The 15,687-nt window shown below is 50.6% G+C and overlaps 3 protein-coding genes across 4 annotated transcripts in view; 2 read left to right on the forward strand and 1 right to left on the reverse strand.

Annotated features, from left to right (window-relative positions):
• The window catches only part of CASS4 (Cas scaffold protein family member 4), an 82,247-nt gene extending 79,140 nt beyond the window's left edge, over positions 1 to 3,107 (forward strand). For both annotated transcript variants that reach the window (XM_089664017.1, XM_089664019.1), the window contains exon 8: positions 1,169 to 3,107. In XM_089664017.1, coding sequence (XP_089520143.1) covers positions 1,169 to 1,585 — 417 coding nt within the window. In that variant the 3' untranslated portion in view covers positions 1,586 to 3,107. The remainder of the gene's footprint in view (positions 1 to 1,168) is intronic.
• Positions 1 to 8,935, reverse strand: part of AURKA (aurora kinase A) — a 127,813-nt gene extending 118,878 nt beyond the window's left edge. Inside the window, exons 1-2 of the mRNA XM_089664011.1 lie at positions 8,913 to 8,935; positions 4,181 to 4,298 (exon numbers count right to left, since the gene is read on the reverse strand). Coding sequence (XP_089520137.1) covers positions 4,181 to 4,255 — 75 coding nt within the window. The 5' untranslated portion in view covers positions 4,256 to 4,298; positions 8,913 to 8,935. The remainder of the gene's footprint in view (positions 1 to 4,180; positions 4,299 to 8,912) is intronic.
• A 158-nt stretch (positions 8,936 to 9,093) lies between these two features.
• RTF2 (replication termination factor 2) overlaps positions 9,094 to 15,687 on the forward strand; it is a 40,082-nt gene continuing 33,488 nt past the window's right edge. The window contains exons 1-5 of the mRNA XM_089664021.1: positions 9,094 to 9,218; positions 10,780 to 10,874; positions 12,536 to 12,629; positions 14,662 to 14,798; positions 14,933 to 15,011. Coding sequence (XP_089520147.1) covers positions 9,150 to 9,218; positions 10,780 to 10,874; positions 12,536 to 12,629; positions 14,662 to 14,798; positions 14,933 to 15,011 — 474 coding nt within the window. The 5' untranslated portion in view covers positions 9,094 to 9,149. The remainder of the gene's footprint in view (positions 9,219 to 10,779; positions 10,875 to 12,535; positions 12,630 to 14,661; positions 14,799 to 14,932; positions 15,012 to 15,687) is intronic.

A 15,687-nucleotide genomic window follows, 5' to 3' on the forward strand; every position in this document is an offset into this window, starting at 1 on the left:
GCTCATCCCTGTGCTGTCCGCAGTCTCTGGTCATCCCTGTACTGTGTCCGCAGTCTCTGGTCATCCCTGTACTGTGTCCTCAGTCTCTGGTCATCCCTGTACTGTGTCCTCAGTCTCTGGTCATCCCTGTGCTGTCTCCTCAGTCTCTGGTCATCCCTGTGCTGTCCGCAGTCTCTGGTCATCCCTGTACTGTGTCCGCAGTCTCTGGTCATCCCTGCACTGTGTCCGCAGTCTCTGGTCATCCCTGTACTATGTCTGCAGTCTCTGGTCATCTCCTGCACTGTGTCTGCAGTCTCTGGTCATCTCCTGTACTGTGTCCGCAGTCTCTGGTCATCCCTGTACTATGTCTGCAGTCTCTGGTCATCTCCTGTACTATGTCTGCAGTCTCTGGTCATCTCCTGTACTGTGTCCGCAGTCTCTGGTCATCCCTGCACTGTGTCCGCAGTCTCTGGTCATCTCCTGTACTATGTCTGCAGTCCATTAGTTCAGAATTTTTTTTTTCCTGTTTTCTGCCTCTAAAACCTAGGTGCGTCTTATGGTCAGGTGCGTCTTATGGAGCGAAAAATACGGTAGTTTATAACCAAAAATTATAATTTTTAAACATTTTTTTTTACATTTTTATTTTATATTTATTATTTTATTTATGACATCTTGCTTACTACTCTTGGCCAATCAGTGATCACATGATCGGGACCTCACACAGAGGTCCCGTACAACGATCGGTGTTCCACTCCCAGGGAGCGCGCACAAGCAGGGAGCGGGGAGGCCGTTTATAAATGGTCACCTGCCCCTGCACTGCTCCCGTCCGGCCGTTTATATACATGGGCCGGACAGGAAGTGGTTAAGGAAGTACAGCCAAAGCTCGTTTGGCTGTACTTCTCCTATGGATCCCAGGAATGCAGCTCGTTCTGCACTCCTGTGACCAGTTTTCAGCTGATGTCACAAAGCCGGACAAGGTTGGGGAAATATCTCGACAATATGGTCGGGATCCACCCAGGAGCCTGGACCAGCACCTTACTCAGCCTCACAGAAAGCTGCTGAGAGTATGTGCCAGCTGCTCCCAGTCCAGTACCAGTATCATAAAACTAAAAACGAAAATAATTTTACCCCGATATGCCTCAAGTTCAGTGGCCTTAAAGCCTTTTCATACCATATTTTTCCTCCTCAGGATCCCCCGGTACCTCCCAGTAAACCAGAGACCGTCCAAAAACCAGACTCTATCAAGAAGCTGGCTCTCTCTGACGAAAGCTATCTTTACTTTGGCGCCCTCCAGAAGGCCATCCGAGTTTTCAGCGACAGCCTGAGCAAACACGAAACCCCAGAGGTCTTCATAACTCACGGCAAGCTCATCATCATGGTTGGGCAGAAGCTGGTGGACCTGCTGTGCCAAGACGTGAAAGTCGGCGAAGCCCGCAACGACGTTCTCTACAAGAGCAGCCAACTGTGCGGCCTGCTTAAAAACTTGGCCATGGCAACTAAGACAGCCGCCATTCAGTATCCCAACACAGCCGCCATGCTGGAGCTGCAGCACAGGACAACCGAGCTGTCCAATCACACACAACTTTTCAGGTCAATGCTAGAATGACAAAAACCGCTCGGTTGACTTTTTAATTTATTGACTTCTTGGTTTGATGGAAAACGGAATCACCAAATGGATTATTTGGGAACTGAAGGAAAAAATTACCGGTTCAAAGACCGCGGTCATCGTTAGATGAGGTCCTAATCACTCATGGTGCCACAATATGGATTTTTCTTGTCAAAAAAGAGTGGCCAAAGTCTAAAGACCGCAAGAAAAAGACTTTACTAAGCTAAAGTACCACCCTATGAATGGATAACTACCAACAACAAGCAAGGAACAATTCATAATCACCAACCAACATAAACTCAACACAAATAAGTCATCTGATCCTCAATCTTCACTATAACAAAGAACGAAGTTAAAAATTAACACGCATGTCCAGCCACAACTTTTTTCTGTAGGTTTTGGATGGCACAGGTAAGGATAACGGGTTTTTATTGCTATCCATGGCTCCAATAGAGAGATTTCCCTTTATTCCTGGTCTTGTGACAATTAATTCACCAGACAGGAAGTAAACGAAAAATCTCCAACACCAACAAAGAAAAAAAATGCATGTCGCGGATATCACTTCCCGTCTTGGAAATCGCTGTTACAATGTATGTGAACACCAACAACGAACTTTTTATATGTTAAATACATCATTCAAAGTGTTTTGGTGTATGTTTCATAAAAGCAAAAATACCTGTTGATCATGTCGGAAATTCAGAGCTGTCCTGTGTCTTCCGCACACTTCTTGTCCAGGGGCGGACTGACAACTCATGGAGCCCCCGGGCAATAGGGGATCATGGGGCCCCTGTGTCCTTGCCCAAACTCAAAAAAGCCTATGAAAAAGGTACCAGGGGCATCTCATGGGGCCCCCTACTGTTCCCAGGCCCTCAGGCAGTGCCAGAGTTTCCAAATGGTTAGTCCGCCCTGCCCAACACTGATTTCTCCCTTCATGTCATTAAAAAAAACTGTTGATCCTGCCAAAAATCCAGTTTTGGAGAGCCTAACACACTTTCTGTCCCGAGCTAACACTTCCTGCCACAGGGTGACAACGCTCACCTTCCTGTATATAGAACAGTGAGTCCTTCCCCATTCTATCCAAAACTGCCTCATTTGATGTACTTGTTTGCCTGTTTAGTTGGTGCCCACACAGATGTCAAGGATGCAACAGTAATAACTAAGATCAGAAACACCAACAGCAAGAAAGTCATTCAACCCAGCGGCATCCACAACCGAAATATCAGTTTTGTGTAGTCAGATTGGGGCACATAAAAATTATTTTCCGTCCCTTCTCTTTATATCTAATCCTGCCATGGCAGACACTTGGTGCTTTCAATGAACAGTCTGTGAAGATCCACTGTGAGACCGGCCTCTGGCTTGCTCTTGTCGTAAACAAAATGGCGGCCGAGTGGCTCATCCATGTACCGTAAAATGTATTTTAAAATGAAATCTGTACAGAATTTCTATTCCCTTTGTATGTGTATTTTGACGGAAATGTGTATTTAATATAAACCGGTACCATAAAAAGTGTTGTTTTTTTCCAGATTGTTTTATTTTGTCTGATTAATAAAATCCATAGCAGCCAAACTGACATCAACGGCCAGCGAAGGTGAATAATCAGAGCTGAACGCCTCTGCTGGGAGAACAAAAAGGATGTGGCTGAAAAGCCATAGAAGAGCTTGTACGAGCCGGTAAATCTTAGCTGCCATGAGGCCGGGTGTAACGATATATAGGTCAGAGGAAGTGGTCTGCTCATTGCGTCTTCTATTCTAAGGCATGTTTGACAATTTCATCATCAGATCAGAAAATCATATCGTTATAAACAATTTTAAAAACAACAACTGAATTGTCAGCAACCCGGCCTCCTTCTCACGGGTGATTACCTTCATACACGGGTTCTACGGGCAAGAATCAGCTGATTCTTATGGATGGGATGACAGGTATATGCAAACAGCGGTGGCCACTCAGCCTGTACAAAATAATGACAGGATGAGAGTTGTCGCTGTTCACGTGTCCACCCACCAAGCGGTTACCTGCAATTAGGGACGGATGTCCGAGCCTGGACACATCTGACATCCATACCTAGCCACAGGTGACTGCTGAATCTTGCTGCAGCAATATGGTGTATGCAAGTAATTGCTTGTATAAAGGTGGCCTTAGAGGTCATTATGAAAAAATGTGTGTGTGTGTGTGTTGAAAAAATAACGAAGGAGTTGCCCACACCTGGCCATGAAACAGCTTTTGATTCCATTGTCCAATTACTTTTTTTGGTCCCTTTCTTAAAGGGGGGGGGGTGGCTACTCTTAAGGGCTGTAATTCCTAAACCCTTCCTCCAATTTGGATGTACATACCCTCAAATTAAACCTGAGAGCCCACTTTCAGCCCTTATCCATTATAGAACTAAAGCTTGAAAAAGCTTACAATAGGTTTTGGTAAATACCTGAAAAAACTAAAGTTGTCCAAATATATATATATACAGTATATATATTGCCCTAGCGTTCCATTTAAAAAAAAAAAATTCATTGGTTTAACTGAAACCTGAGTTTTCATTTGATTGACCTTTAATAGGGAAATTTTGTTGGAAGACTGAGATCCTAGACCACTCAGACGGCTTACCTTGGATGCGGTGGGAAGTGGGTCTGTCAGGCATGCTTTGCAGATTTGACACTTTGCTCCTCTTCTGTCGGCCATTTCTCAAATAGCAAACCAATGTTCTTCAGAAGACGAAGAGAATCTACAAGCGAGAGCAGGAATCAGTAATGACTAACCAGCCCATATCATTCAACATGTTAAGTGAACCTAAAGCCGATAATAAAAAGCCCAACTGATGGTAGGGTGCCCAACTTTTTGGTGCTCAGCCACAGGAGCAGGATGCTCCCTCGGCCGGGGGGCAGATTGCTACTGACAGCAGGGTGGGGGTGGGGGGGGAGCAAGCAGGAACTGGGGGATGGGGGGAGACTAGCTCTGTGACAATCCCTCCATTCTACAAGTGTCGCCAGGGGAACCTCAACAGGTTCCCGTAGAGGTACTTGTGGATTGCATTCATTTACTGGGGGTCTTGCTGATGGGACAACCCATCTGCATTCTAGTGCTGGCTTCCCTGTCGGTATTGGACAGTGAAGTTGTATGGTCATAAGGCCAGGCTCCATCATAAGAGGCAGCCATTATCCCCCGAGACCCGATTCAGCCAGGTGAGGGGGTTATGGTCTGTGAGGATGTTGAACTGCTGGCCATACAAATAGGGTTGAAGTTTCTTCAATGCCCACACTATGGCCAGGCACTCCTTCTCTATGGTGGCATAGGCGACCTCCCGATCCAGTTATTTCCTGCTAAGGAAGGCCACAGGGTGCTCCTCCCCTTCCTCATTTACCTGGCTGAGGACGGCCCCCATCCCATAAGTGGAGGCGTCCCTCTGCATGAGGAATCTTCACTGGTAGTTGGGCGCTGCCAGGACGGGATCATGGGAAAGGGCTTCTTTCAGCAGGTCAAAAGCGGTCTGGCAGGCCGGGGTCCAGGTTACTACCTGGGGCATGGCCTTCTTGGTGAGGTCCGCCAGGGGTTTCGCAATCATGCTGAAATGGGGAACAAATTTGCGATAATAGTCAGCAGTGCCCAGAAATGCCATAACCTGTTTCTTAGTCTGGGGGGTGGGCCATTCACGATATGGAGTTTGTTGGAGGGGCCGGGTTTTCAGGGTATCCACATGGTGAGGATAGTAGTCTTCCCAGACCAGGCAGAAAAAGCGGAACTGCACTTGCCCAAGACAGCATTCATGGCTCTCTGTTGTCCTGAGTTCAGCTGCAGGCCCAGGGGCACCTGGTGCATGTCAGTTGGATGGTGTGCTGCTTCCAGGAGATCCGGCACAGCCTTTTGGTCCTTCTTGGAGGGTATCAGACAGACGGCCAAAACAAGGGGGTTTCAGTCATGGTACTCCTTGATCATATTGACATGCACTGTTTTCTGCCGCCTCCCCCGATCATCTAGTCCAAAAACATAGTGTCATTCACTTTCCTAATGAGACATGGAAGGGTCCCTCTCATGAGGATGGCAGTTTGTTCTGTGGATTTGGGACAATCATGAGGACCTGTTGGTTCTCGGTAAACACCTGCGTGCAGGCCTTGCGGACATACCATGTCTTTTGCCGGATCTGGGCTGCTTGGAGATGGTCAGCTGTGAGGGCGGCTAGTTGGCCCATCCTTTCACGCAGTTCCAGGACATAGGGCACCACAGGGACCCCAGTACCCGGTAGTCGACCCACCCTGGGCGACTGCTTCGGGATAATGAGTAGCATAGTCGACGGTGGTCAGGGTGTACCGCTTTCCGGGTTTGCTGGGGCGAGCTAAGGGTCCCAGATTGTCGATAGCTACTCAGAATGGTTCCTCAATAATGGGTAAGGGCTGTAGAGGGGCCCAAGGCCACCAGTTCTCCCATGTCGCTGTCAGGTATCACAAGTACGACAGTAGTGAGCTACCGATTGGGACATCCCAGGCCAATAGAAGGCCTGGGCCCACCTCTTTTCTGTCCGTAACTTTCCCTGATGCCCTGTCATGGGAATGTCATGGGCAAGGTGCAGCAGTTGGGTCCGAAATTGTTGGGGTACTATCAGCTGTTTAGCCATGGTCTGGGGCCCCCCCTCGGCAACGTTTTCCATCACTCGGTACAGCAACCCATTTTCTTGCACTATCCTTTCGCCAGTTCCAGGACCAGTCAGCCCTACCGGGCCCAGAAGCTTGTCAGAATAGGGTCAATGGCTAAGTCCCCTTGAAACTTGTCCCAGTCCCATGTCACCCCAGTATTCTCAGCAGTCGAAGATGAGCCACTCAACGTGGGTAGAGGAGGTCCTTCCACATGCTTGGGTGCCTCCTTCCTCTCAGCAGTTTCCCGGTGGGCTTGACTTCGCGTGATGGCTCCAACAAAGTGACACTGAAGATCGCCCACATCATTTCCAATTAGTACATCTGCAGGCAGTCCTCCCATTACTCCCACATTGCAGCGTTTAGGCCCCAAGCCATAGTCCAGATTGACAGTAGCAAGAGGGATGAAGCTTTTGGTGCCCTCTGCTAGTTGGATCACTATCCCAGGGCCAGGCTGGAAAGCGTCAGGGTGCACCACTTGGGAGTCCACAATGGTGAAAAAGGCCCCTCAACCTCGGAATCCCACCGCCTTTTGTCCATCCACAGTGATCTCTTGCAGCTGCTTTCCTTGGAGACTCTGGGTAGGGGCTCCCACAGGCTGTAGGCCAAAGACTCCTGTCCACGGGAGTGTCCACAGGAGTGAGATTCCAGTATGGGGGGTGGAAGTCGGTTTTTGGAGCTTGGTACAGATCCACATAGTGTACCGGCCGGGGCAAGCTAGGCCCAAGAGTCTGTTTCTAGGCGGGGCAGCTGACCGGGTAGTGACTAGTCTGTCCACAACCAAAACAATGCCTAAGGCTGGTCTAGGGGCCCGCTGCGAGGTAGCTCGCAGCAGGCCCCTAGACCATGTCGCTGGCACTGTTTGGGGGCCCATCCAGCGATGAGGAGTGTAGGGCACCGATGCAGGATTGGGCATCCTGGCAGCTTGGGGTGCCTCGACAGCAGGCTTCTTCCATTGTGGGTTAATTAGGAGAGCCTCATCTGCTAAGGCTGCAGCTTCTTCGAGGGTAACAGGTTTCCGCTCATGCACCCACTGTTGGAGCTTGGAGAGGCACTTGAAAAGGAACTGTTCCTTCAGAATGGCCTGGATGATCTGCTCAGGTGAGGTTGCCTTCTCCCCTTCCAGCCACCGGCGACTTGCTAATGACAACTTGTGTGCAAACAAGGTCTCTGGGAGGCGGGGGTAGTTCAGAACTGAGCCCAATATGATACCGCGTAGTAGTCCAGTACAGTCCTTTTTATCTCCTCATAGTTCCGTTTCTTGAGAGGGTCCATCATTCAATATGCCTCAGCAGCCCCTCCATCAAGCAGCCCTACCACATGGCGAGTCCAGTCTGTGGGCAGGATCTCCAGTAGTTCGCATTGATATTCAAAGTCCTGGAAGAACCCTTCCACATCACCGCTGTGTTCTTGGGAGGGCTTAAAGTCCATTCTGGATACTCTCTGGGCCTCCCGTGCCACATGAATAGGCATAGGAGCAGCTACTTGGTTCTTTGCAGCTTCCCACTCTTTTTGTCTCTTTTGAGCCTTTTCAATGGCCGCCAGCTTCCTTCCTTCCCTAGAATGGCCATCTCTTCCTCGTACCAAATGATCCAAGGGCTTTTGCTGCTTGTACTGTGACGCTCTGGTCCGTCTTCTCTTGAGACTGCTTGGCCCATGTCCATGCCCAACTCTTCCCATTGTCGTTGGCTGGCTTCCTCCAGTATCTGGACCAACTGATGTTTATTAAGTCCCCTGTAGTTGAGGGCCAAAGTTCTGGCCTTTTCTTGTAAGCTGCTCACTATCCAATGTCTATATTCCGGGGCCTCCGCTCCCATCCTCTGCAGGCTCTCATCCGCCATCTTGAGTGCTCTCATCCAGTTGTAACATACTAGGAGCGCAGAGAGAGAGCACACAGAGACATATTGCACGGAACCCGATGTGCGGACGTTTACTGGGGGGTTTCGTGGGGTTACAGACGATCGGGCAGCAAGTCCACAGAACAACACAAGACACAGCGATACAGTGATACAGTAATGTTCTCAGGATGGCAATATGGGACAATAGGGGGCCGACAGTCCACAAAGTTCAACAGGACAGAGCGGCGGGGGCACCGCAGAAGTTGGAGTCCATGGGGCAGAATCGGGCCGTCTTTTGGGCAGCACAGGGATAATCCATTTACTGGATATAGGGACCAGGATACAGAGGGCCCCCACAGCAGGGGGGTCTGTAGCAGGCTGGCAGTGGAGGAGGCTAGTGAGAGGGAGGAGGGAGGTCTGTGAGGAAGTCCAGCTGCAGCTCAGACCTCACTCACACCAGCAGGGGAAGCAGCCAGGAACACACACACTGGGACCGGGGGCCCGCTCCGCATTATATACGGAACCGGGTGTGTTCCCGTTACTGTGGTAACCCGAGACTTAGCATGGCAAAGGGCCCCGCCCAGGCAGTATGGCCTTTCTCTGGGGGGCACGGAGCGCGGGATCACACAGTGCCCGAGGTGACAGGAGGGGAGCCTGTATGTGTGGAATTCATATACAGGCACAGCAGGGTGCCCGACTTTCTGGTTCTCGGCCAGAGGAGCAGGTTGCTCCCTCAGCAGCGGGGCAGATTGTTGGCAGCAGCTAGGTGAGGGGATGCTGGGGGGCAAGCAGGAACCGGGGCATGGGGGGGGAAGACTAGCTCTGTAACAGGGTGAACGTCAGTCCCTCACCCCAGACACATTCTCTGCCTCATACCAGACAACATGGCCGCTGGCAGAACTTCTGGGTGCAGCAAGATGGCGGAGAAGGCCAAGGCGTACTAAGATGGCCGCTGAACAGACCTGAAGCCGTAAGGCGAGAGAAGCCGAGGTAAGATGGCCGCCGAATGAACCGCAAAATTAGCGGAAGTGCGTCGCCGGGGTGTGGGCGGGTCAGATGAACCCGGAAGAGGAAGCACTTGAGTTTTGTTGTTGTCAGAGAGTGCTGATAGACATGGGCTGCGACGGGGGAACCATTCCTAAGAGACATGAGCTGGTGAAGGGGCCCAAGAAGGTGGAGAAGGTGAGAGGGGACTGCTGAGGGACTACAGGGCCCAGCATGGCCTGCCAGAGACCATCTATGGGGTGTGTGAGGGAGTAACAGTGTCCTCTATTACTATGTGCTAATACTACCAGAGGAGGACTACAGGGCCCAGCACCCCCCATTCATTACTATGTACTATTACTACCAGAGGAGGACTACAGGGCCCAGCACCCCCCCATTCATTACTATATACTAATACTACCAGAGGAGGACTACAGGGCCCAGCACCCCCATTCATTACTATGTACTAATACTACCAGAGGAGGACTACAGGGCCCAGCACCCCCCCATGCTTTACTGTGTACTAATACTACCAGAGGAGGACTACAGGGCCCAGCACCCCCCCATACATTACTATGTGCTAATACTACCAGAGGAGGACTACAGGGCCCAGCACCCCCATTCATTACTATGTACTAATACCAGAGGAGGACTACAGGGCCCAGCACCCCCCCATTCATTACTATGTACTAATACTACCAGAGGAGGACTACAGGGCCCAGCACCCCCCCATTCATTACTATGTACTAATACTACCAGAGGAGGACTACAGGGCCCAGCACCCCCCCCATACATTACTATGTGCTAATACTACCAGAGGAGGACTACAGGGCCCAGCACCCCCCCCCCATACATTACTATGTACTAATACTACCAGAGGAGGACTACAGGGCCCAGCACCCCCATTCATTACTATGTGCTAATACTACCAGAGGAGGACTACAGGGCCCAGCACCCCCATTCATTACTATGTACTAATACTACCAGAGGAGGACTACAGGGCCCAGCACCCCATTCATTACTATGTGCTAATACTACCAGAGGAGGACTACAAGTCCCCCCCCCCCCCCATGCTTTACTGTGTACTAATACTACCAGAGGAGGGCCCAGCACCCCATCCAACCCATTGATTAATATGTGCTAATTCTACCAGATGACTACTAGTCCCAGCACCCCCCCCCATGCATTACTATGTACTAATACTACCAGAGGAGGACTACTACAGTGCCCAGCACCCCCCCACCCCCCATTCATTACTATATACTAATACTACCAGAGGAGGACTACTGCAGTGCCCAGCACCCCCCCACCCCCCATTCATTACTATGTACTAATACTACCAGAGGAGGACTACTGCAGTGCCCAGCACCCCCCCACCCCCCATTCATTACTATGTACTAATACTACCAGAGGAGGACTACAAGTCCTAGCATGTCATGTCAGTGCTCTCTATGGGGAGTGGGATGTATTTATGTCTTGTCACCCAAAATAGCTTGAGGAGAACTGAAAGTCCCAGCATGTACTGTCAGAGAGCCCCCCCCCCCTTTATATAGAGATAAGTGCCCTGTCATCCATTCCTATGTAGCAGTGTTCATAGAGGGACACTACAAGTCCCAGAATGACCCATGGCAGAGAGCCCCATCAGTCTGGGAACAACATAGGCTATATAGAGGAGGCTGTATTGCCCACATACCTGCTTGGAGGCAGCTGGAGTTCATATGTCATCCCCTTCATGTCCCGGGTCTCTCTTGTCTTCCAGATTGATAGGAACGCTGAGCTGGTCGCCCGCTGGTATTACTGCACCCTGAGCCAGGAGAAGCTGAAGAAGCCCATTGTGTCCTGTGAGCTGGGCAGGTAGGTCCTGCGTGGGGTCATCATTGTGTCCTGTGAGCTGGGCAGGTAGGTGCTGTGTGGGGTCATCATTGTGTCCTGTGAGCTGGGCAGGTAGGTGCTGTGTGGGGTCATCATTGTGTCCTGTGAGCTGGGCAGGTAGGTCCTGTGGGGGGGTCATCATTGTGTCCTGTGAGCTGGGCAGGTAGGTCCTGTGGGGGGGTCATCATTGTGTCCTGTGAGGTGGACAGGTAGGTCCTGTGTGGGGTCATCATTGTGTCCTGTGAGCTGGGCAGGTAGGTCCTGTGGGGGGGTCATCATTGTGTCCTGTGAGGTGGACAGGTAGGTCCTGTGGGGGGGTCATCATTGTGTCCTGTGAGGTGGGCAGGTAGGTCCTGTGTGGAGTCATCATTGTGTCCTGTGAGGTGGGCAGGTAGGTCCTGTGTGGGGTCATCATTGTGTCCTGTGAGCTGGACAGGTAGGTCCTGTGTGGGGTCATCATTGTGTCCTGTGAGCTGGGCAGGTAGGTCCTGTGTGGGGTCATCATTGTGTCCTAGGCAGGTAGGTCCTGTGTGGGGTCATCATTGTGTCCCATGAGCTGAGCAGGTTGGTCCTGTGTGGGGTCATCATTGTGTCCCTAGTGCTGAGCAGGTAGGTCCTGTGTGGGGTCATCATTGTGTCCTAGGCAGGTAGGTCCTGTGTGGGGTCATCATTGTGTCCCTTGTGCTGAGCAGGTAGGTCTTGTGTGGGGTCATCATTGAGTCCTGTGAGCTGGGCAGGTAGGTCCTGTGTGGGGTCATCATTGTGTCCTGTGAGGTGGGCAGGTATGTCCTGTGTGGGGTCATCATTGTGTCCTGTGAGCTGGGCAGGTAGGTCCTGTGTGGGGTCATCATTGTGTCCTGTGAGCTGGGCAGGTAGGTCCTGTGGGGGGGGTCATCATTGTGTCCTAGGCAGGTAGGTCCTGTGTGGGGTCATCATTGTGTGCTGTGAGCTGGGCAGGTAGGTCCTGTGGGGGGGATCATCATTGTGTCCTAGGCAGGTAGGTCCTGTGTGGGGTCATCAGGCTGAGTTGACATCAGGTGGGGGCAGCTGTACAAAGCGTCTCACAATGTGCATTAGAAGCTGCAGCAATCAGATAGACTCCGCCTCATTTCCAGGTTGGAGGATGTCCAGCATCATCTTGCTCTTTCCTCCTCAGCCTGACTGTCCCTGGTCCCGCCCCTTTCATTCATTGGATTTCAGTTCTTTCAATCATGAAAGCTCAGCATCCTATGTGTTTCCTATGATTGTTTGCATACAAATACAACCTGTGTAGGACCGCCCACTCCTCCAGACTGACATCACCTCCCCATTGAGGAATTTTAAAATTTGCATAACTCCTCCCACTGCTTACATCAGGGTGAGGGCTCTTGAAAGGAATACCGAGGCCGGGTGCTGCAATGGAAGCTATGTACATCACCCTGCCAGCCCCTCCCACCAGCCACGATCTGCCTGCCTTGCGTAAAGAAGCACAGAGACCTAGTGATGATGCCATGGGGTCTAAAATTAGGTATGTAATGAAAATGAAAAAGTCGTTTGTGTGGGAGGGACCCTCAGGGGAGGCAAATATAAGCAGATGAAACGTAAGCATTAAAGTAAACCTGTTATGACCGATTTTTTTCCCTCATCGTTTTGTCCTCACACAGGCTGTACAATAAAGATGCGGTCATTGAATTCCTGCTGGACAAATCTCCAGACAAGCCTCATGCCGATTCTGCGGGTCACATCAAGAGCATCAAGGTACTGACACCCCTGACACCCCTCTCACCCGCCATTGTCTGTGTTCTCAGGGAACTGCCAGTTTTTTATATATTCGTTTTCCATTAAAATCAATGTGAAGACATCATAATGCCCGCGGTGAGATGTGCAGAAAGACGCATGGCACGTGTTGTAACACATCAACATCCAACTAAATTCTAGTTTGTGGCCGGCTTTATGATAAACACAGAAAAGAAAAACCTCCACACAATTGTCTTTACATTAAAGTGTTTGTAAACCTCAGACATGAAATATGAAAAAAGCATATCACTTGTTAGTGTGTACTTGTCTCAGTCCAGAGCATGAAGTGTCATTTCTGTGTGCTGCCTTCTTTCCTCTATCAGCATGAGTCACTTCTTAAACGTTTTCCTGACACAGAGAGAAAGAAAGGTGACGGGAGGGAACTGCAGCACACAGCATGTGATTGACAGCCTTAGCTGTGTTCCTGTGTGCTGTTTTGAAGAGGGGGAGGGGTGTCCCTTTCCTCCAATCAGCTCTCACTGAGGCCCTGTAGAGCTTAACTTCAGCTCCCTGCCCTCTGCATTCTGAAAGCTCAGACAAGTTTTATAAATTCTGCCCTTTGAACAGTAGATTAGAGAAGACTGCAGATAATCAGGTACAACTTACGTAGGAGGATTTGTTTCATCTCTGCATCACATGAGGCCAGCCACTGGGTATATGTCAGGGTTTACTACCACTTTCCCTTGAAGAATATAGTACCTACCTGCCCAGTTGACAGGACACAATGATGTCCCCACACAGGACCTACCTGCCCAGCTCACAGGACACAATGATGACCCCACACAGGACCTACCTGCCCACCTCACAGGACACGATGATGACCCCACACAGGACCTACCTGCCCACCTCACAGGACACGATGACCCCACACAGGACCTACCTGCCCACCTCACAGGACACAATGATGACCCCACGCAGCACCTACCTGCCCAGCTCACAGCACACAATGATGACCCCACGCAGCACCTACCTGCCTACCTCACATGACACAATGATGACCCCACACAGCACCTACCTGCCCAGCCCACAGGAAACAATGATGACCCCTCACAGGACACAATGATGACCCCCCACAGGGCCTACCTGCCCAGCTCACAGGACACAATGATGACCCCCCACAGGACCTACCTGCCCAGCTCACAGGACACAATGATGACCCCACACAGGACCTACCTGCCCAGCTCACAGGACACATTGAAGACCCCACACAGGACCTACCTGCCCAGCTCACAGCACACAATGATGACCCCACACAGGACCCACCTGCCCAGCTCACAGCACACAATGATGACCTCACACAGGACCTACCTGCCCAGCTCACAGCACACAATGATGACCCCACACAGGACCTACCTGCCCACCTCACAGGACACAATGATGACCCCACACAGGACCTACCTGCCCACCTCACAGCACACAATGATGACCCCACACAGGACCTACCTGCCCAGCTCACATGACACAATGATGACCCCACACAGGACCTACCTGCCCAGCTCACAGCACACAATGATGACCCCACACAGCACCTACCTGCCCACCTCACAGGACACAATGATGACCCCACACAGGACCTACCTGCCCAGTTCACAGGACACAATGATGACCCCACACAGGACCTACCTGCCCAGCTCACAGGACACAATGATGACCTTCCTTCCAAACCGTATTCCAGGCAAATGTACCCATTAGCCAGTGAGGTGTAAATACTTATGTTGAAATCTGTGCTTTATAATATTTGCCCACCTACCTTAGCACAATAGAAATCAGACACCCCCCCCCCCCTTTCCAAATGTAATGTAAAGGGAAAAGTGCCCAGGGGCAGGGTGGAGCTCTAGCTGTGAAATCAGAGAAGGTTGGGACCCAGTAACAAAGCCGTTCTGTATCAGATCAGAGCCCATCAGCCAACGTGCCGTATATTCTCTCTCTTATTTTTAAAAAAATGTATATTAGAGTAGAGCTTCCCTTTATTAGTGTTTTTATTGCTTTTCAGAACGTCATCGAATTGAACCTGAGTGACAATCCAGCATGGACCGGGGACAAAGGCAACACCAAAGGGGACAAATACGACGAGCAGCGCACGCAGTTCATCTGCCCAATCGTCGGACTGGAAATGAACGGCAAACACAGGTAGCTATTATAGTTAACCTCTTGATGTGGTAGTGAAGCTGCGCCACTTGTTTACATTCGTAAAATGCTTTTTGTTTGTCGAGTAGGAAGTAGGCTGCTGTTACGTATTACATGTCATTTTTTTTCCTCCGCAGATTTTGTGTGCTCAGACAATGCGGCTGTGTGTTCTCTGAACGGGCCCTGAAGGAGATCAAGACAGACGTCTGTCACAAGGTAAAGGAACCGGCAGAACGAAGTATTTAGCAGCTGCCAATGTTGGAACCTATCCCGTGGTGACAAAAGTCGCTCACCTCTCAACCTTGTACCCTAGTGAATCCTTGTGGCAGCTAGGCAGGATGGTTTTTATTCCAACCAGGGGCGGACTGACCAGTTGGAAACTCAGGCACTGCCTGAGGGCCCGGGGTCAGTAAGGGGCCCCATGAGATGCCCCTGGTACCTTTTTCATAGGCTTTTTTGAGTGTTGGCGAGGACACAGGGGCCCCATGATCCCCTATTGCCCAGGGGGCCCCATGATCCCCTATTGCCCAGGGGGCCCCATGATCCCCTATTGCCCGGGGGCCCCGTGAGTTGTCAGCCCGCCCCTGATTCCAACAGAAACTCTGTTTATTAGGCAAACTAATACACTTTATTACTTTAGTTTGTTACCATTAAAGTGTAGGTTACTTCAAAAATGACAGTAAAGGAAGAGCAAACCCAGATGCTCCTATGCTTAGGGATGGACTTAGGACCATATCACGACTGTCCTGGGATATATGCACGCCTTGCTGCCCTCAAGAGACCGGGGGAGTCCAAATGTACTGAATAAAGAAAACAAACAGAGGGCGCACCAGCTTAGAGCATTACCTTAAAAAAGTTATCTAAAAGAAGGTATTGTACTCACAAAATGACA

This window comes from Staurois parvus, unplaced genomic scaffold (assembly GCF_062004578.1).
Source record: "Staurois parvus isolate SC_StPar_1 unplaced genomic scaffold, SC_StPar_1.0 ptg001812l, whole genome shotgun sequence".
NCBI classification, from domain to species: Eukaryota; Metazoa; Chordata; class Amphibia; order Anura; family Ranidae; genus Staurois; species Staurois parvus.